The 23,237-nt window shown below is 38.4% G+C and overlaps 1 protein-coding gene across 2 annotated transcripts in view; it reads right to left on the minus strand.

Moving 5' to 3' along the window:
- The window catches only part of LOC139687463 (pecanex-like protein 1), a 44,882-nt gene extending 21,676 nt beyond the window's left edge, over positions 1 to 23,206 (minus strand). Inside the window, exons 1-6 of one of the 2 annotated variants that reach the window (XM_071584634.1) lie at positions 23,034 to 23,206; positions 12,329 to 12,430; positions 11,549 to 11,743; positions 6,639 to 9,673; positions 2,928 to 3,291; positions 2,587 to 2,775 (exon numbers count right to left, since the gene is read on the minus strand). In XM_071584634.1, coding sequence (XP_071440735.1) covers positions 2,587 to 2,775; positions 2,928 to 3,291; positions 6,639 to 9,673; positions 11,549 to 11,743; positions 12,329 to 12,430; positions 23,034 to 23,142 — 3,994 coding nt within the window. In that variant the 5' untranslated portion in view covers positions 23,143 to 23,206. The remainder of the gene's footprint in view (positions 1 to 2,586; positions 2,776 to 2,927; positions 3,292 to 6,638; positions 9,674 to 11,548; positions 11,744 to 12,328; positions 12,431 to 23,033) is intronic. The other variant, XM_071584635.1, reaches the window with a different exon arrangement.
- Positions 23,207 to 23,237: the final 31 nt, after the last annotated feature.

Here is a 23,237-nt window from a genome sequence, read left to right on the forward strand (position 1 = left end):
ACTTTTAATATATTTCCCCCAACCTCAATTTTTTCATATATTTTAATTTTAAATATTGTTTCATTTGAAAAACCTTAAATTTAGGTTTCATGCATATAGGCCAAAAATCACTGAATCTTATGCAGTACTAAAAAACCGATCTATTGAAGCTTGATAGAAAACAACACCTTGCACATCCAAATTACTGGATTTCACAAATTTCTTGGTTGCCAGACACCATGAACCTTATTTTAGAATATCAGAAATGAATAAATAAAAACAAGCATTTGAAAAACAAAGAGCACTATCAATTGAGAATTACAATGCATATTCGAAAAGAAAGGACAGTTTCTCATATTTAAATATTGGCACGCCAGAATAAAATTGTATGCATACAATGCCATCTATTGATTGCTTCCAAAGCCACTGAGTTATTGCTTTGATTCAATAGTCCTTTGCCTGTTAGTGAATGCAGATAACAATGTCTGCAAAAATCGTTGCCCCCATCAGTTGCGAAGCATGGGCTTTGATTTGATTTTTGAGGACAGAGGATCATCAGGTGCCCTAATTCATCGAGAGTTGTGCCTAGTCTTTGGGTCTACAGTCATGAATAATGGAGAGGTTTAACAATTGTACTTAGGTTTCACAATTGGCCACACAAATGTGCATGGTGAAGAGCAGAGTGGCAGGCCCAGTATCCACATCTATGAAATCGTTCAACCAGTGGACTAAGAATGCACCACTACTAACAAGACTTTTACACAAAAGCTCAGATATCACAAATTGTGTACAAGATGGGCATTGAAAATGCTTATGACCTACATAAAGAGCAAAGTATGTCGATAGACTAGCGTTTTTGGACTACTATCAGTCCCAAGCCAAGTTTCAAGCCCCAACCTTGCACATACCAACTATTTTATCTTCTTGTGCTTGAAATAGTTAATTGGTAGACAACAGTTTGAAGATGACAAGACCACCATTGTTAACTGGTTCCATTTCCAGGGCAAACTTCTATGCTGAGGATATTATAAAAGCTGGTTCAGCATTAAGAAAATAGCTTAAAAGTGAATGGTAATTATATGGAAAAGTGAAGCAGGTATGTGGGAAACTAAAACCACTAATACTACCTTGATCAAAAAGTTCCCGGAATAACCACCGTGTGGCGCTCCCATCGTTCCGATTTGAGTTCTGTTTTTTTTGTTAAATTGGTACATCTGTTGTTGATATTCCCTTTAAATCTTAGTGTCATAACTTGACATTTGCAAAAGTTACATAGCCAAGAGTACATCTATCTCTGTGTGTGTTGGCGATTTTTTACAATTGCAGAAATGGATTTAAATTTGCAACAACGAACTTGTATTAAATTTTGCGTAAAAAACGGATTTAGTGGCGCACGGACGTTGGAAATGTTGGAAAAGTGTTTCGGCAACGATTCTCTAAAAAAAACGGTCGTTTACCAGTGGCACGAGCGGTTCAGAAGTGGTCGTGAGTCAATCGAAGATGATGAACGCAGTGGCAGACCATCGACATCGAAAGTCGGTGAAAAAATTGATAAAGTAAAAGAAATGTTGGTCAATAACCGCAAATTAACCATCAGAGAAATAGCGGAGGACTTGAACATTGCCTATGGATCCGCCCAAGACATTGTGGTTAATGATTTGGGTTTCCGTCGTGTAGCAGCAAAGTTGGTTCCAAAAGACCTCAATTTCATGCAAAAAAGAGACCGTGTTGACGTCGCAAAAGACATGATTTGCGAGGCTGAATCCGATCCCACATTCATCAAAAGGATCATTACTGGAGACGAGACGTGGGTTTATGAGTACGACACGCAATCCAGACATCAGGCAAGTGAATGGCGTTCACCAAATGAGCCGAGACCAAAAACACCACGTCGTTTTCAGTCAAAAAAGAAGGCAATGCTGACGGTTTTCATGGATTACAACGGTGTAGTGCATCATGAATTTTTGCCAGAAGGCCAGACAGTAAACAAAGAGTATTATTTGGGCGTTATGAGACGTTTGCGTGAAGCAATTCGCCGAAAGAGACCAGAAATGTGGGCAGAAAACTCGTGGATTTTGCACCATGATAACGCACCGTCGCACAGTGCTATCATTATTCGTAATTTTTTGACGAAAAATGCAACAAATACCATCCAACAGCCACCGAATTCACCTGATTTGGCTCCCTGTGACTTCTTTCTGTTCAATCGAGTTAAAAAACCATTACGGGGAACGCGTTTTAGCAGCCGAGAGGAAGTAATGGAAAAATCGCAGGAAGCACTGATGGACATACCGAAAACCGACCGTAACTTTTGCAAATGTCAAGTTATGACACTAAGATTTAAAGGGAATATCAACAACAGATGTACCAATTTAACAAAAAAAACAGAACTCAAATCGGAACGATGGGAGCGCCACACGGTGGTTATTCCGGGAACTTTTTGATCAAGGTAGTAAAACCTCTCTTTGATGAATACATCGTTTTTTGACCAAATGACCATTACTCATCGAATATACCTTGTATATCACAAATCAGCATCAAGCTAATTGAACAGCAAGCAAATACTGAAAAATGAATAAATTAATAACATTAAAATTAAAGCAATACCATCATTTTCTTCAACTCCTTCCGATATCGCTTCTACTTCTCTCTGCTGACAGTAAGTGCCATGGAACTCCAAACCCCTCATTTGAAAAGTGACCAATCCATTTCCTAATTCAATGATGTGAACCAAGCAGTTGAGGTAATCTGATGCCAACACAAAGCAGTCGCCCTGAGAGACAGGGCCCCATCGGCCTGAAAAAGGAAGACAATAGTGTGATCCATTTTTGTCCGTGAAGTGACAAAACTTTCCTGTTAGACCAACTTAGTCTGACACAATGCCACAAACACATGAACCCTGGCTTGGGTGAAAGGTGATATCAACTCACACCATAATTCACACTCACCCATGATGAGGTCACCACACAGTGACTGTTGTAAGGAACGAGTCAAGTGCTCATAGAAGATTGAGTTGAGGTTATTGTCATCGGCACCCAGATTCCTTTCAAGATGAGACGACAAACGGGTGTTGGAGTGATCCACTCGACGAGTGTTGTAATCTCGTTCCCAGAATTTGATAGGTCTCACGTACGATGTCAGAAAAATAGCCGATCCAAGGAATGGATTGAGAGGTGTTGAGAGGAGAGCTGAGAGGGCTGCCTGGACAAACAGCATGGCTGAGTGTGGCACACTGAAGGGCTGGGCAAACGCGTGGAAGGCTGAGCCCCAAGTTATTTGCCATGGTGCTATATATGTCACCACAAACTGAACCTGAAATGAAAATAAATAAATTTAACCAAACATCATTACTTGGACAGAGCAGCTATCATTGCAAACACCATCAGCTACCCCTAATCCATGTCAACTACTTTAAAAAATTATGAAGACTTGAGTTTGATTGCAAATATCTCAGAATGGCTAATCCTACTACAATGATGAGATGAGCAATCACAAAATGACACAAACACAATGTTTTACATCTATAACAATATACATCAAATATTCAGTTAATTTGTTTCTTAAAATTAATGTATTCATGTTATACATACATCTTCAGCATGCACTAAGTTTTATCTTAGGCCACTGTATTTTAATTACAGAGATAACATTAATTCATAAAGCCTACACTCACAAAATCAATAATGAAATATCATTGAAACATACAATACATGTGAGTGTAGATACAAGTTTCTTCAGTTGGGAAAAAGGGTGGAAAGTAAACCCAGCATTAGCCTGCTCTGAATGAGAGATGACATGGGGTCGACAGCTTGACATCCTATCCAACAGATGCATACTCCACTTGAAGTACTCACCACAAAGCATTCTAAGTAGGAAATGTGATACCTCTAAAAAATTCTGTTACTGCCAGGATTCAAATCTGGGCCTTCAGGGTGGAAAGTCAGTTCAAACAATAGCTACCACATCGAGTCCTAGTTCCCATGATGTGAAGGCTGTAAGGTATGTCACAAAGATGCTGGTCTGGGATGGTATATGATCCTCATTTCGCTACTATCCTCCTTTCTTTATTGCTTTCATTCAAGTTTGGCATGGTTCAATTAAAAAATAATACATCAATATGCAAACATTACAATATATTACCAAGGATGGAGTGCGTAGCGGTCATATCATAGATTTCATTTTTTTTAATCTGAAAGAATGAAGACACTTTGATCTTTTGCAATTTAAATTCATTACAACAGTTGCAGTAGTAACCAAGTGAGTGCATTCAATTCCAGAATTTCAATATTGATCCCTTCCTTAGTCTTTTTCAACAATGCTGTTGGGTATCAAATGAAATATAATTACAGAAAAAGTGAAGGGAGCATTTCAGTGTTAACTTACATAGAGTGGACCACAATACTCAACTCCAGATTTCATGGTCAACCAACAGTGGAGTTTTTCAGGAAACTCTTGCAATTCATGGGGACACTTGTACTCGGTATATCTCATGACTTTTTATTTTTTTTCGTATTTTTTAAACTTATACTCAATGTAATTTATGCATATTCTTTCCTTCATACTATTAATTTCACCGCAGCAACTATGGTGAGCATTGAGATGATGGACAGGTATGACACTACTAATGAAGTTTAAAGGTTTCCTATGTAGTAAATACCAAGTTTTACCAAAATATGTTATATTCTCCAGACATGGAAGCTATAGGAGAAAAAAGTTTCAACATCATCATGCCTCCCCATTCATTTTTTTTATGTTAGCCATTCAGTTATTATCTGAACATATACTCATACAGCACAAATGTAGTTCTATGAGGGTAGTCTGAAAGGCTTCCGACCTAACAAAAATACAACACATTTTTTCTTCAAATTTATTTTAATTTTTTAACATAGTCTCCTTTGAAATCGATACACTTTTCGCAATGATACTATGAACTTTTTTAGCCCTTGCAAATAGTATTTGATGTCTTACTCCACAAAACAGGCATTTATGTACGCGCTAACCTCCTTATTTGACGGAAATTGGTGACTGCCGCAGTGTGAGCGGTTGCATTGTCCTGATGGAAAAGCACTTTCTTCTTTTTTAAATTTAGACATCTTTTCTTTTAGCAATTTCTGTCTTCAGCTTGCCAAGAAATGAAGCGGGATACTCTCCCGTCATTGCTTTACCTTTTTGAAGATAATCAATGAACATAATTCTTTGACTATCCCAAAAAAACAATCACCATCACCTTCCTAGCCGATGGAATTGTCTCCACCTCTTATGGAGCAGGTTCACACTTCAGAGTCCACTGCTTTGACTCTTCTTGACTTACTTTGCTGGAACTGTTCTAACAAGGCTTTGGAAGTGTTCATTCGAATGGGTTTATGGTTTAAAGAGACCAAACGCGACACCCAATGCCCGAGAAGTTTATGCATGTTCAATTCTCCAGTCAATACATGACAAACATGTTTCTCCGATATACCCATAGCCTCTACTTTCCCTCTAACTTGAATTCAACAGTTATCCAGTACCATTTGGAGAATGCTTTCAAAATTATTGGTGGTTGATGCAATTTTTGCCTGTCCCAAACACTCATCATGAGCCAAGTTGGTATAGCCATGTTTAAATTCAGCTGCCCAAAATTTCACGATCTGAAATGATACTGCAGAATTCTTACACACAACATTCAACTTGTCTTTGATTTGTGTGTGTGAGCATATTGCCTCTCAAAAACAAATTTTTATTGACAGACCCAATTTTTTCCATTTTTACAAAAACCCTCACAACTAAATCAAATGCTTGCTAAGAACAACAGAGAGTACAATTTGGCTGATATTTTGTTGAGAGCCTTTTAACGCACATGTTAACACATTTACCAACTTTTGTTGAATAGCATTGCTGTCTTTATGTTGAGGTAGGAAACATTTCAGACAACCCTCGTATTACTTTCTTCTTATGATTCAAAGAAGTGCTATATCAAAGCCATTACGCAAATTCTAATAGATGAAAGTGAGAGGCATAATGGTACATAGGTAACTCTGTAGTTCATAAGCTAAGTCTAAAAATGTTAACCTGAAATTTAGTGGTATCCACAATCTTTAAAACTTGCTCAGCTTAGTTTAACAAAGTAAAAAAAAATGATATGAAGATTTTCTCTCCCAAAAAGTTGTTTTGTGCACGTGATGTCATGAGCAATATGTTATGCATATCAAACAATTGGAAAAACACTTTTCAATTATTTAATTACCTTTTTTAAGACAACAGCACTATAAAAAGTAGGAAACTACCCATTTACTTTTTTATAAAAGATGATACATGAATGTTTTATAAAGTACATGTTTTCCATATACGTTTTACTATCACTTTTTGTTTATGCAATTTGAGAAATCTTTAGGATTGTAAGTTAAACTTTGCAATATTATGTAACTTCCTCTTAAATCATGTATTACTCTTAACAAGATAATAATTATTTGAAAAATGATTTGGCTTTTGCTTACTACTGCAATTATTGATAGTTTAATGATCCCAATTTATGCCTGAAACTGAGAGCCAAAGCCAATGACTGAATTGGTAATGGAACCATTAGAAGTGGAACCATTAGAAGTGGAACCATCACTGACACACAGTAAAAAAACTACAGCATATATTTCATCAATAGTTCACACATACTATATACTTGCCTTCAGTAGAAGCTCCTGAGCTTTTGAGAAGGCAATCCCAGTGATAAAATAGTCGACAAGAAAGGTTTCAGAAGTGGATCCCTCAGGATTTGAAGCAAAGTCCACACGAAAGAGTAATGCAGCAAAGGCAAGGACCAAGTGCTGTGGTGCAGGGTCTGAGAAGGCACGCCTGAAACACTTGAGGCCACATATGGTGATGATGAGAGGGCCCCCAAGAGGTCCCCACTTGGTGACCAGGGGGAAGGCATCCTCAGTCAGTGCCGCCAGGAAGAGCACTGGGTAGAGCAGATTCTTCTCCAGGAAGCAGAGGAGGACGTAGGCACGCTCAAACCACATGACCCTCGCTGCCACTCCCACCTCGAACTGATCATGCTCGGCAGCACGGCAGATGGGATGGGCGATGCACAACCAAGGCAGCTGTTTCCGAAGTTGTGGCGTGATGTAGTGGAGGGCCAACCCCAACGCACAGGCTGCAGCCCAGAGGACGGGCCCCAATTCAGGGGAGAGGGCGGAGAACACAGTGCTGGCATGGATGCCAGTGACAAAAATGGCCGTCAGGGCACACACAACAAGATCCGATCTCAGCCTAGTGTGAACTGTGGCCCTCAGTCGGGACGGCAGGGGGTCAACAGGATCCTCTTCCTCAGAGCCCTGTGCTGGCAAGGGAGGACTACTTGAGATTGGGGGCACCACGATGGGAGGTCCATCACCCATTGAACGATCAATGACTGCCTCCTCCTTGTCCTCATCTTTGGATTCTTTATGCCCATTGGTACTGGTGCACTTTTGAGGCCTCTCCTCATCGGGCACACCCTCTGAACCACTCTCAGAGTCATCCTCCTCAGGCCAGAGTAAATTTTTCACAATGCTCCAGACAACAGATGGGTCTGAAGCACTTCGGCTAAGGTGATATGCCGTAGCAACGAGCAGCCCACAGAAAATGGAAAACAAAAGATGCTGGGGACCCTTTTGCTCGGAAAGTGCCCCAAATGCAAAGCCATACAAGAAGGCCACAGCAAGAGTGGATCTTAAAATGCAGTGAAAGGCTGCCAAGAGGCTGGAAGCCGCATTACCTCCAAAAACATGCATCTCGATTTGCTCGAGAAGGTACATGCAGAAAGTGTCTGTCTGTGGGAGCAAACCCAGGCTGAAGGTGATTGGAAAGCATAAAAGGAAGACCACAAAACCATCACGAAAGACTCTCATCAGCTCGGCCCCAGTAAAAGTAAAACCGTAAAATGAGGGTAACTGATTATGGCTATTGTGTGACATTTCCAGTCCAACATCCAGCAACAGAGCAACACTTGCACAGAGACAAAAGTATACAGGCCGACTGAAGGCCACGATTCGATTGTGGCCATGAGTGGGTGATGCCGCATCAGGCTGAACACTCTTCAGGAGGGAATACTGACACCCAGCCATCACAAAGCAGAACAGGAAGACTAGTAGGTCGGCGAACAGACCTCTTGCCAATAGGGCTGAACCCAGTGCTGCAACTCCCACAGCCAGAATGGCTGAAAGTGCAGCTTCAGTCCTTGTCTTATTACGGTCCAGCAGTGCCAGCAATGCCAAACGGTCAAAGCGAACTTTAAAAGTAGCACTATGTACACAGGGCAGAAATCGCATGCGATAGAAATGTTTTGGACGACGGTGCATCCCAGAAGAAAGGGCAGATGAGGCCGCTGGCGGGTCAAACCTAAACTGATTTCTAGACATGGTTATGTCTGTGTCTGTATCTGCCTGAGAACTTAAGGAACGCCCTCCATTTGCAACACCCACAGCTGAAGAACCAACAACAATACTGTCATTCCCATGGACGGTCACCGCTTGCCTTAGAGTCTCAGCGAAGACATTCATGGGATTGCGGGAAGGCCTCAACACCCCACCTACAGAAGAGGACCTAAGAGGAGGCCCTGACTCAAAGATGTACATGCAGCCCACGGGTCGGTTGCTGGCTCCATTGCTTCCGGACATGCCAGTTGCCAAGGACGGGGAGGGAACACTCGGGGTAGGAACAACTTTAGCCACTGGCACACCACGGCCCATGGCACGTGCTGCGGGACTGTCCAGCACAACAGTTAGACTTGAGTTGAGGGATACAGAGGAGTTGCTGCGGGAATCTGTGCCCATCGCAGTGGCTGATGTAGTGGCCGACACAGACTGGGATGACTTAGCGTTCCTCGCTGGAGCACTCGATTCACTGAAGTGTGCCTCAAACCATGATGGATCGTTCATGAAATGCAGCAGCCGCCCTTCAATGAACGCTGACACGGTTGAGGCCGTGCCTGTCCCTCGTTCATCAAAGGTGTAAGTCCGCCAGTTTCCAAACTCATCCTGGAAGGTGTGCATGGCACCCTCGGTGGTGTCATCATGCGAGGTGGCAATATGAGCCTTGGGGTTCATGGGAACGGCTGTGGCAAGGGTGGAGAGTGAGGGGCCGATGATGGACACATCCTCCCTGCCACTCCTACTACTGACGCTCCCCCTGGAGGTTACTGAGCCTGCCCTGAGGGCACCACCATGTGCAGATCGTTTCAGTCGCCTGTGTCTTGAGCGTGTGTTGCGAAGGTCACCACTGCTTCTCCTCTCAGTGCTGCTCTGTCGAACCAAGTCACTGGATCCTTCTGCTGAAGACTGGGTCCCCAAGGACACTGGCAGCAAAGTACTCAGCTCATTGTTGGATCCCGATGATGAGGCCTCATTATTATTGTTGGTGTTGTTGCTGTTGCCATTGTTGCTGCTACTGTTGTTGCTGCTCTGATTGGTCAAGGGGATGACGATGGTTTTGACGGCAGTGATACTGGCAGGGTGTGAGACATAGTAGTTGGAGTGATGATGGTGATTCTGGCAGCTGCCAGGGTGGTGATTTGACGAATTTTGGCGTCTCCTCTGCATGGTAACAACGGCACGCTGGTGGGGAAGGGATGGGGATGCTGTCACAAGACATTCCAGGCCCTCCATTGGAACATCTTTGGCAAGCTTCAGATATTCCCTGGCCCCAGCATTTGCATCTTCTAAGCTTTCCTGCAACTGGCCTTTTGGGATGACAATTACAGAGGAGACTTAGAGAGGAGAGGAGTTTAGGTGGACATTCATGAACAGAGGAAATTCAAATACAGAACATACTTCAGGTTATTCATTAAAATACAATTTCAAAAATAACTGATGAACAATGATTCATAGCAAAAAAATAAACACGAAATAACAGTTAAATTTCATCAGCATCAATAAGAAGAGATTAGGAATTCCCTTCTAGTTTCAGTTCCTTAATAGAATGTATGGTAATAGAGTAATCCTATTTAAATTATATTTAACATATTATTTTTATGACATAATAAAGGAAAATATGATATTGAAATTACAGGTGGGAAATTACAGCAACTGAGGATCAACCTTAAGGGCAATTTCTAAATAAATTAACACTAGAACTGTGGAGGTGGTCACTTTGACAGTTTTCCAAATTCTACTACCCAGTTTTTCTTTGTTTGGAGATTAAACATTGAGCATCGATGACTTGAACAAAATGTTTACATACAAGTTGCTATAAAAGTTGCACTATTTATGGGGAATAATTCACAGAATCTACAGCATTATATCTACCTAGAATGGCAGTAATGGTCATTCAGAGCCGTGGTTTACTGTAATACATTTGAACAACATTTTTTCCATTTCAGTGTCATGCATGATGTTGTGCAGAGTTGCATGTTAGTTTTTATTACCTTTCATCAGTTTCACCAATGAAAGTGGGATCAACCGCCCTTCTTATGCCAGTCTCTAAGATAGCCTCCACAAGAAAATTTTTATCTTCCACCACACCCCAAAACCTTTACTTTGGCTTAAATACGTAGATGTTATTTTTCTCATTTGGTAACACGGTTTGGACTACCTTAATGCTTTTATCTCTTCCCTTAGTACAACATCCTCTGTTTCCTTCACAGGCACCATTTCCTCCACTCAAACCACCTTTCTCGATTTCCAAATCTCCAGCTTCAACATCAATTTCCACACAAGAGTCCATTTCAGGTCCACAAACAAATAAATATACTCACTTTGATAGTTGTCATCCTAAGCACACTAAACAATCAATCCCATGATCTCTATCCACAACTGCCACATCTGCAAAACCCTGATTCCTTAAATAAATTCCTTTCAAGGTTTAATTTGTCTATTATCCAACATGGCTTTACATAATCTTAAGGCTTCAGCAACATTTATCTGATTGATGTTCCATGTTGTTCCAGGAAACTCCCGGAAGCAGCATGGACCATGGCTATACATACTCATTCCCTCACAAAAAATTATCAAACATAAATACACCCCAAAAATATCTCATTATATCAAAAATGACACACTCTACATTTGCACAACTTACTTACATGCTGTGCAGTCCCTTAAGTTTGCTAATGTAACTAATAACACAATATCATTGGTTGATTGAAGTTATTTAACAATAAATGAACTAATTTCTGAGGACATTCTGCAATGTATTTCATTCAATTGGGACTTTGCCAACTTTACATTGGATGTTTTTACATTTAAAACTTCCTGCTCATGAAGTAAAGTCATTAAAAGTTGTTGATGATTGGGCGCAAATTAATAGTGGCAAAAAATACTGTTTGTTACTTATGTCGAATCCTTACTTCATTTGTATTATGCTTAAACCAGACAATCTTTGGCCCCATATGGTCTGGATTAGCAAGGGTATATGGAGTGCATATACGGAGCAAGTACGAAACAGTAGAGTAGAAATTATTTGAAGCTGAGATTATTTCCAGTTAGGACTGCTTTCGTTGTAAGTGGGCCTTCAAATATTGTTAATTATTATGTCAATCAAAAAAATACAGTGGATCCTCACATAACGAGGAAAGACACACCAATTTTGGCCCCCAATCAAATGCAGATCCAATTACCTGAGATGGACGTTGTACTTGGGCCGCGTCTCTTTGGTATGGCACCTTGGCTTCGCTTTGGTTCGCTGTCTGGCCCATCTCCTGAGTTGGAATTTCCCTTGGGAGCACCACTATCAGGTAAGAGTTTCATCACCTCATTCTCAATACTCAATGTTGTGGAACTCCCTGAGTCTGTTTCCTTTGCTCCACGTCCACCTATTTGCATAAAAAGATGTCTGAGTCAATGCAGGCATCACCACATGCACTTATTATCTAATCCCCTATCCGAGACCAGCTTGTGATTTTTGATGACGTGTCAGTGTATAAGCCTTACACATCCAATGCCAGTCCAATTAGCCTTCAAACTCTACTCCACAAGTCTTTACAAGCATCATTTACCTGTTCAATCTTTCCAGGCAGTGAACAAAAAAGTCCAAAAATGTTAATAATACCTTTCCTTGAGTATAGAACAACACATTATTTGGACCCATACAAAGTTTTTAGTAAAGCTGTTATTTCTTTTTGCACTCTCAACCAAGAAAAAATAACAAACTTGCATTAACAGCCATCCTCTTAGAAAAGCTGAAGACTTCTGCCTGTAAAGATGGCCACCTCAAGAGAGTATGCACTGAATTTTAAGAGGACTAAACGAAGCCAGAATTGATGCTGGCAAAACATAGTGTCAAAGCAGCTTAGACAAAAATGCAGTGAAACCTTCCCAGAGTGATAAGGAAAATAAGGAGAGAGAAAGAGCGAGTGAATAAATGACAATGACTGAGTGAGTTGAGGAGGGCTACTCACAATCAGTGCCACCACTAGGGCAGTCTGGACTGGTGTTGCTTTCATCATCGGAATTGGTGTAATTCCAGAAGGCAGTGGCGCTACCATCAACTGTTTTTCGTCCTGAGTCGTGCATTGAGCAAGAAGAGGGGAGCAGGGTCAGATAAAGGTGGGTAAAGAGAGAGGTGCAAGCAAGGCGACAACATTTAGACAAATACAATGACAAAGCCCAAAAGCAAGGGATTTGATACAGCAAAACCTTGATATAGCCAGGTAAGTTTATTACATTTCAATAAATATATATTAAACAATGTTACTGGAAATATCACATTTTCCAGGAATAAAAATGTTAAAAAGAGAGTTTAAAATAGTACATCAAAGAGTAGAGAACTCTAAGAATGCGGAAGAAAGTGCCTGACCCATTAAAAACCTTCACCGTACAAAGGATTTTGCTGAATCACTATGATAGCCCAAGATAGTACTTCAACGGTGGATAGTGATACAAGGAGGAAGTTTGGTTTTAATTATATTATATGGAATATTATGATCTTTTGAAAAGGCAAGTAAATAACTTTTATGTAATTTTTACAAGAAAAAGAAAAAAAATATTTTTACGCACATATTCATTTTAATAATCACATAAATTAAGATTCTCAAGAGAGATCAGGTCTCAATCATTAAAGCATTTCCCATACTCTGAAACTGTGGCTAAATTTCTGCACAAATCCCAACAGGAGAAGATAAAATCATTTAACCGCAGTTGAGTGAAAAACCCTTACTTTTTCAAGCTTTATAAATACAATAAAAGGACAAGAAAGAGGTAAGACACTATAAGAGGTTATGCATGGTAACAGCAGAAGGTGGCATATCAAAACAGAAGGCGCTTCTAAATTTGGCATTAACAGTATGCAATGAAAAACAAACTGGCATCTAGCATATCACAATAAAATGTTACAGCAAAACTAATTGTCGGAGATGTCACTTTGTGAAGTTGGTCATTCCTGTCAAAAATATACCCCTTTTAACAATTAAGGCTTAATAAAAAATATATTTCCTAGCATGTATCTAACTTCTAACATCCAATCAATTCTTTTTTCAAAACATAAGAAAGATTGTAATGATGCTTGACCAGTCTTACTCATATGAAAAACATACAGAAGTGAGCATATACCTTGTTTCCACTCAATCTTACAACATGGATGGGTAAATTTTATCACAAATAAATTTGTATATTAAATGTATTTACAATGGCCATATGATAACATTGAAATATTTTATTACCTTTTAATGTAAAAACCTAAACCTCTCATCCAATTACAAGATTTTCTATTCCTTATACACTTTTGGTGATTCCTTACAGCTAGACTGCCATTTTATTTGTATTAATGACTTGGATTGACTAAGGCTACATGCTGATACACAAATTATGGCATTTTAGTTGAATTTGAAGCTTCTAATAAGAATTTCCTCTTTGTCAATGAATTTTTCCCCTAATAATGAAATTAACTTTCTCCTGAATAGTAGTCAAAATCATCGCTGCAATAAATTTTTATTCATTTATTTATTATTATACCACACATGTAATTACAGAAAAGGAATGAGAAAAATATTATGAAACTATACATTCTCCTACTCATAGATCTCAATGACAATATTACATTTGAATTTATTAAATTGGTTAACTGATACATATTTGCACAATAAATCAAATCCTCAGCGCTCATTGGTCTAATCTTGATGTCAATCCCTCAACTAATCACCATGAAAAGTTAAAAGTATTTTACACAGTTGAAGGGACAAAGAACTTCAAACCCTTCGGACTGCTGGTTGGTTGTTAAGATCAGAACTGAAACCATTCGAAAAACCAATCATTATCCTTGGTTCATTTAGTTTCTAATTAATTCCTTCATTTAGTTGAGTTTTTATTCATAATTTACTCCTTCATTCATATGACAAAATTATTCTTATGAAGGTCACATTATTCTTCTGCTGTAATGAAATCTGTTTTTTGTTGATTGAAATGTTTTGTTCAACTTGACTTTGTCTAAGGACTGTGCAATGTCATTTTAATTAGGAATTTTCATACCAGTATTCTTATGCAGAGCAGGGATTTATTGAAAAATAAAAAATGGAAAACAAGAGTCTGCAACCGCAGGACCACAACATTGGCCAAGGACAGCCGTGTGCGATAAAAATTTCTTATGAAAGTGTCTTGACAGCCAATGTTACAGTACACAATCTACACATGGCCATATTTTGGCAAAATGGATGTAATAAATTATTTTTGCCATTGCTAATTGGAAAAACATCTGAAGTTTTGATTAGTGGAATATGCATGCACCTACATACAGCAATGATTACAGGCACACATTAATTTAAAACAATACAGGGCTATAACTCATGGCATAATATGAGCCATTGGAAACATATTTTACCATGTTTTACTAAAGAGTACTTTAAAGCTAATATCCTAAAGCATTTGAAATTAATAATAGAGACTTTTACACTTATACTATGAATAACAATTGCATGAAGTTTTTGTTTGGGCTAGCAGATTTTCTTCATTTTTATTAAATTTTTGATTTGAGAACAATCAAGTAGTTTTAAATAGGTTTAACACGGTAAACTAACTATGCAACTTTGAGGCTCGAATTATCAATACTTTTGCCCTTACTGAAATGACAGTAGTGGTTGTAACAGGTGAATGATTCCTGGGTGTAGCAATTAATATGCACATTTCCATGTTAATAAACATGTTTTCACAACTTAGATATGATTGAATGCCTGTCTTATTAGAATTGACATAATTTTAGTGAATGACTAAATTAACCAAGTTCACTACATGCTAAATGAAGATAAGGGACTGAAAATGTTTTGCAAAAGGTAGGTGGATCTGAATAAAGAGATAGAGAGAGTAGTCAAGGAAGTAATGGAAATGGTACAGATAAACAGAATTAAGATGCCATGGGAGAGATGCTAAAGAGGATGAATGAAAGAAGAAAATGGAAGAATGTAAAGAAGGATTGGGGAGAAGAATGTACATAGATAGCATTAAATAATAAACTATGACAGGAAACTAATGGGGCCAAGGTTCTGAAAAGGAGACATTTCATATACAGGGAAAGAAGAAAAGAGAAGATAAGAGAATTGTCAGGATGTGGTAAGAGAAAAACTAATCCTACGATAAGATAAAAAACAGGAAAGTTACTCATTAAGTCAGAAGAAATTCAGGGAAGGTGAAATGAATGTGTAGAGGAGCTTTAGGTAAAGATCTCAAATTTAAAAATAAAAAAGAATGCAATACAGATGAGGATGGCTTGGTTTCAAGGGTACTAGATAAAGAGATAGAAAAAGTACTACATGGGATGAAGCCAAATAGAAATGAGCAATTCTTTGAGCTTATTTGCAATAATTTCCAGGAAGAAATGGAGCCAGACAATTTCCTTGAATCAACTTCCATCCCCAACCTATTAAAATGTATATCAGCTGTATTTGAGGGCTATAGTACAATAAAATTAACTTCAAATTCAGCAAAGTTAGTTCATGACTCTAAGAATGTTCTCTATCATGAATCTTCTATTCATTATTGTACAAACCATGAATTATTATTACAGGTAATAATTAATGGGTAGCCATTAAAATAGGTTTTAAATGGACGTAAGCTACCAAATGGTACAGAGAAAATTCCACTGTCTATCTTAACAAAACAGCCTACCATTCCACTTTACAATAAAGTCCCTTTTCATCTCTGCATACTTCTTTCCTCCGTTCATTCTGTCCAACATCCTCATCCTATTTCCTTCCTTTACTTGTTTTTTTGACATTCTCCTATCTACCACAGCCTTCAACATCCCATTGCCAATTAACACGCTCTGCATTCATCTTTCCTGCCTCTTATTTTTAATTCTCCCAGCATTTCCCTCTCCTCCTCTATCATGCCAAGCACTTCCCTGTTTCTTTTCCTTTCCTTCCACTTCACCTTCTTCATCCTTCTCCCCAGCTACATTTCAAAAGCCCCCAATCTATGCCTATCATTCTACTTAAATAAACATGTATCTGCACCATACAATAAAAATGGCCCATGTCAAAGTTTGAGGAGACAATTCTTCATATGATGCCCCTTACTTTGACCATTTTGGTCAAGAACATTATAAGTAAACTGTTGCACCTGCTCAAGTTTATGAACTCTTATTTTGATATTTAACTTAACCTTTCCCTTTCTGGAAAACCGCATAGCCTTGCCTAAACCATGTATTTCAGATGATGAACCTCTGTCTCCTGCAGAACACTATTGCTTTCTCCCCACGTTCATTCGTTGCTCCTAAACTGTACTCCTCACATCTCTACCATCTTTTCCTTCACCCACTGTTGTGTTCCAATATTCCATCACTATAAAATATTTTCCTCTAGGATCATCCGCGATTATATTCTCCAACTGATTGTAAACCCCATTGACTCCTTCCTCCCAAATATTGCTTGGTGGCATTTATACCTGAACAATGACCAAGTTTGTCAGTTCCACTTTTACTTCTACTAGTAATATTCTATCAGCTGCTCGCTTTATGTTACCCTCAAACCAGGAATATAGGTTAAAAAATATTGCAAATAAAAATTTAGGCAAAGATCAGTTTGGCTTAAGACAGGGGAAAGGAACTGGTGATGTCATTTTAGTGATAATAACATCAGGACAAAAGAAAATTGAATCTAATCATAATGTCTTTGGTTGCTTCATGGCTTTTAAGAAAACATTCAACCATGTAGAGTAGGCAGAGTAATGGAAATATTTATTTATTCAAAGACCACCAAAAATGTCACAAAAGGCTATTTTACATTGGAAAATGCCATGTCCAATAAATAAATAATCAATATAACATTAAAACATAACTAAGGACAAGTAATTGAATAATGAAAATACAAATTAAAGATGGAATGTGACAATAAAGAGAAAACTAATAGGGGGCTAAATAGCCTAAATAAACAGGGGAGTAGAGTAACTCTAACATTGAGGGGCAGGTAGTTAACCAATTTTGTTACCAGTAATTTGGGGGAAACAACCAAATACACTGTTCCGAGAGCAAGAGGATACTGAATATCAGTGTGTGGTGTGACACCAAAGAAGGCCAACTACAGCAATCACCTTACACATAATTTTGTTGATGTGCTGGTGGAAGTTAAGTTTTACATAAAACTTCCACAAATAAATTGCAGTGGGTTCTGACAGAGGGGATAGGGTTTTGTGAGCGGGTGTTCCAATGCATACAGGGTTTGTGTTTCAATGAGAAGATCATCACAACTGATAATATATTATTGATAGCATAGAAAATGGAAGCAGGCTAGAGTGATAGACAATTTATTCAAAACTTACATATGAATCAAATGGCATATGTAAGGGTAACAGGGAGAGAATTGGGACGGGCAGAGATAGACGTGGGAATGAGAGACTCACCATTATGGTTGGTACTTTAAAAAATAATGGCAAAGGAAATGCCAGCAGTTTGGTAGCACGGGAAGGGCTAAGAATAAAAGGGGGCGATGAGATGATTAATTAAGTTATTTAGAATTGCAGATGATCAAGCAATAGTGATTCAAACATCCAAGTAACAGTAGTTATTATTGAGTGATTTGCAGGAAAACTGCATGAGGTAAGAGAAGAGGACTAATCTCAAGAAAAATCAAAAGTAAAGTGGAAGTATTTTAGAGAAAAAGGGCATCTTAGAGGGAATATTAGGAAAAGAGTTGCATTGGCAAAGAGGCATTTGCAGGAGGAAGAGAATTGATGATGAGAATACTGAGTAAAGATTCAAAGAAAAGATTAGAAAAGACTTAAATACGGAGCGTAGTCCTTTATGGACGTGAGATGTGGTCTTTGAGGCAATAGGATCAGCATATGTTGGAGGCTTTTGAGAAGTTAGTGGGACAGAGAATGGAGAAAATAAGTTGGACAGGGTGGAAGACACACTCTTTTTAAATTAAATAGATTTTAAAAATTGGTGGGAGAAGAGAGGGAGTGACCGGGAGAAATTATTAGAGGGCAGATTGGTTGGGTGGAGGAAATACAGATAGGTACTGGTACGTGGAAGGCAATGATAGAAGAAAGAAAGTTGAGTAAGCCGGGTAGAGGATGGAAGAGAGTAGGCTATGTTGGCAGCATGAGGCAGGTGTTATGAAGAAATACGGAAGGAATTAATGTAGGGCAATTAAAGGAAATTCTTCTTTTACACAGAAGTAAGTAGGCATTAGGAACTGTCCAAAACCTACCTATAAATAAGTAGATAACCTTGAATTGAATTTCAATGCACATTAGCGGATGACTCCGTTAAAAGTTACTGTTGCGGCATCTCCCGCAGTTTCTTTGGAATTTGAATTGAATTGTTGGTTTCTAGGAACTCTTTAAGACTGTTGGATTAAATGTGACTCATGACTTCCATAACTTAAGTTAACCTTTTGCACTCGGATGTCGAGTGTGACTCGACACGGTTAGCAACGGCAGCAGCTCATATGTCGAGCCACACTCGACACGGAGTTTCACCACGAGGGGAATTGGGATTTTTGTCTATTTTTCCAAAAACTTTTCTTGTAATCATCTGCATGAAAGGAAAAGAAAAGTTAAAGCTTAATTAATAGCATGGCTGGTTTTATAAATGAATAGTATCGACCCATGATGTCGTCGTCGACATAAATGCTGTCTCCCAAAGGATGCCACCTCCTACGCAGATGTTTTTTGTTATCTATTTACTGTGTTGTAAGTTCTTTTTCATTTGTATTGTTTGCTTTTCATTACTTGGAAGTCAGCTAAATGTAAAGCAATGTCTTATGGAGATTATTGGTGTCTGAAAAAAGATCGCCAGAATGTAAAGTTACCTCAGTCAGCTGATCCTTAGTTCATTGCTTTCTAGTTTTGACTCTTTCATTTCCTTTTCTTCCTTGTGTCCGCTGTCTCATCAAACATTCTGCCTGCTCTTTTCCTATCTATTGCATAGTCAGGAATCTTGAGTAGGAGGGTCCAAGATATGATCTATTATATTCATAGTAAACGAACCTTAGGCCTTTTCCTGGAGTCGTGCTTTTTTGAGGTTGCATCATCCTCCTGTGGTAAAAAAACCTTCCTTATCTTAGTCTCCGAGGTTTACTTACGTTTCTAGAAGCATAACGCAGGTGTTTTCCCTAATGACAGAGGGTTCTCTTACAACAGATGCCTTCCCTTTGGATGAATGCTTTACCAGCTAGTAGTTGCTCATTCTGAACAATTTTCCCCTCCTCACGATGGATAAGTATTCCAAAGAATTAGAAAGCAGCTGTTTCATGAGGAAAACTCTAAAATTGTGGTGTAAATTGTTTTTCTGGGGGCTTCAGGTCAGTGTTGTAAATTCATTTATATTGTATAAAGAATGCCAGCAAAGAAAAAATGAAAAACCGATCTCGCATGTGAAATTTGTTAGGAAACTAGTACACAATCTCTTTGGAGAATTCCGAGATGGTACACTAACGACCAGGGTTAGATTACCATCCACAAACATAGAGCAACGTTTCGATGGAAAACTCCATATAATCACACCTCACCCTAACAAAAAACATAAAGATTTTGCGGTTTGCTCTAACCGAAAAATCAAAGGTGGAAGAAGAGAGACGATATATATTTGTGAGACGTGTGAATGTAAACCAGGTCTTCAGGTTGGTGAATGCTTCCAAAAATATCATACCATGAAAAATTATAGAGTTTAAATTATGGTTTATCAATAAAGTTATCAATAATTATGTCAAAAAATCCAAATAAATAAGTTTGTATGAAAAGAAACTCCAGTTTTTCATTCTAGTGCCACGCTTAGCTAATTTGGGGTATTTAAAAAATTGAGTCCCGAGTAGACTAGGGCAATCGAGAAAAAAGCACCCGAGTGCAAAGGGTTAAAGTACGATAAACTTAAAAGATTATTTGAAAGATGAGTAGCAACATTCACTAAATCAAATAAAAGTAATTTGAAGGACAAGAAAAGCATGGAATTTTGTTTCTATTCCAAGAGTACATCACATTGACAAGGGTTGGTAACATATTTCTTTCAAATACATTGAAATACGTACCTATACCTTTAAAGGATACACTTTTTGAGTAAAAAGTTACTTTAGTTTAAACAAATTCTCTCCAGTTGCTCAGCCAAATAAATTGTAAATCTTCTTTCTGATAAATTCAATTTAGCATAAGCACAATCCAATTAAATCAACTAACTCATATCTCTTTGGAAAACCTGTCCATTGCAGTCTGCAAATTACATTAGTAATCTGAGGCAAGTTTTGAACCACATTGTATTTGAGATTTATTTTTAGTAAATAACTTTAAAAATGCTTTCATGAATTTTGCTCCTTTTTCAGCAGTGTCATTGACAACTTAAATTTTTTAATACTCCAATGTATCCTTATATGCATTGTCATCTTTCCACATACCAGGGTCTTTGGAGAGAAATACCATAGAAATATTGGATTCTTAAAAAAATTGCTAAGATTATTTTACACTGAAATGCTCCATTATCTCATCCATAAAATTTTCAAATTTGATAAATATACAAAAAAATTTCTCATTTGGCAGTCGGAATTTCTGGCTTTGAGTGATTCCCAGGCTTTTGGCCATTTGTTTTTTGGTGTCTTTCATTACTTTGTCATTAAAAAATGCTGGGGATGCAATTTTTGGCACAAGATACAGAAATGTTTGACAAATTTATACATTGTCACGTGACTAATTCTTTGAGTGGTGTCCCTATACTTGTAATCATTTTTAGAAAGTCAGAAATTTCTTGGAGAAATTTGACAACTCGCCCCTGTAAGACCAATTCTGGACACAGACACTTTTACTACATGTTGGAGGTGTCAAGAGATAGTAGAAGGTCACGAGATAATGAGATACGGAGGACTGTGGTTCGGATGGAGGTATGGAGGAGGAGGAGGAGGTATGGAGGAGAAATGATGAAGGTATTTTTAGGGAAGAATCAAAGGAAAGGAAAGAGAGAAGGGTGACATGATGCTGTTTTGATGGCAAGGCCATCTTCATCAGGCAAAGAATGATTATCGTATGACTGCCCAAAAGATTGCTGGGAAGTGAGGGGAGGAAGAAAGATTGACATGGGTTATATCCATAATGATAATTTAAATAGAGGGGAGACAATGAGCCCCAGGTCTGCATTGAAACTGCGGTTACATTTGTTGATGAAAATGCATTAGTAAGGGTTAAGGCAATGGGGGGAGAGGTTTAAAGGATGTCAGTCTGTAGAAGATACTGAGTGGTTGATGTGCATTAAATGTTTGGCAACGCTTAATTTTTCCAGTATTTTTATTAGAAGTGGACTAAATGTGCTTTGAATTTAACGAGGAATGGATGTTCTGCTTGTCTGGTGCGTTTTTCTGTAAGGGAGTCGGCATTGAATTTGATATATACTGGATTTCAGAAGAGTACCATTTTAGATAAGGGAAAGCAGGCTTATTTTGTTCTGGTAACATTTCAATTTTTTTCCCAAACCATTTTAAATTAAAATCCTGCTTTCCATGTCTAAGATTCTAAAGATTATTAATGGGTTGGTAATTATTTAGTTTTTATAGAAAGTTATTTTTCATATATTCCTTTTGAAAAATGCATCCTATTATGTATTATGCTTTTTCAGTGGAAACATGTCCACGGTTAATGTGATGAGGTATAGTGTACATTCATGCATAAGATGAAGCTAAATAAAACAAATAATTTTTTTTTAAACTCTAAGTAGTCACTTTCTAATCCCATTTATCACTTGTGGTGCTCATTATAAAATTAACCTTCCCATAAACATTCTCAGATTTTCCATTATGACTTCTGATTAAATTAAAAAAACATTAAGACACATCACTTTAGATTGTGTCCGTCTTAAAACTATTGATTCCTTCAAAAGAAACATTTTTCCCATTGTGATGCATAGTTACTTAAATATACTTAAAGAGTTTAAGAAGTTAAGTGATTACCAATTTTGGAAGGTAATTGAGCTGTACTTAACAAGATTAAAAGATGTGATCAAGCAGTGCACCGTGGCACATCACCACCAGCATGACACAAGCCCACTTCCAGCCTTGGTAATTACTAGGCAGATGACACTAATATTCAAGACATTACAGCCAATGTCTATTTAAGTCTTAGTACCAATATTGAAACAATACTTAAAAATTCAACACTGAAATATCTCCATTTTCACCCATTAACATGACAAAAATGTCAATATGTCATCTTGAATATTAATTTCAAGCTCGATGTGACATGCCCTGCTCTCTTTTGATTATAATAATATTTAACAAAATTTATATTCTTGTTAAATTGAACAAATTATGGGTATCCTGAGAAAAATTCACAAAAAAATTTTTGGCTGTAACTAGGGACCAGTTTAGCCCACATGCATGGCAGACACAATGAAGCAGGGTTGAGTCATGCTGCATTGCTTTAACAAAATGACCAGGAGCTGGCATCAGAACTAATCTTGTACGTCAAGCATTTGAGAGCTTAGGCGTCCAGGCAGGGAATCTATCATAATTTGTGTGAAATCATCAATTAACCCTTCCCAAACCTTCTCAGAAAGGCTATCCCATGACACACTTGTGTGCTAATTACGAATCATTCTTCTCTTGATGAAAAATGGGCCAAAGGTGCATTTCACAGAGAGGAGCAACTCTTGGCGGGAACCTTCACCAACCCCAAGGGGAGGGCACTCCAGGGCTCACCCACCTTGCTGCTTGGGTGCAGGCAACTCTGACTCGCTGTCTGTGTGCTCAAAGAGCCAGTCAAGACCCATCAAACTCTGATTGTTTGGGGGATCCCCAGTGGCGGCAACCATGGGAGCTGCCGCAGGGGTCGCCGTAGGTAGCTGCTGTGAGGCCCTGCCTCCATGCCTTTGCAGGGATGAGGGACTCCCGCCCCCACCCCTCCGCC

Source organism: Hetaerina americana, unplaced genomic scaffold (genome assembly GCF_022747635.1).
Source record: "Hetaerina americana unplaced genomic scaffold, ioHetAmer1.1.p SCAF_2, whole genome shotgun sequence".
Classification (NCBI taxonomy): domain Eukaryota; kingdom Metazoa; phylum Arthropoda; class Insecta; order Odonata; family Calopterygidae; genus Hetaerina; species Hetaerina americana.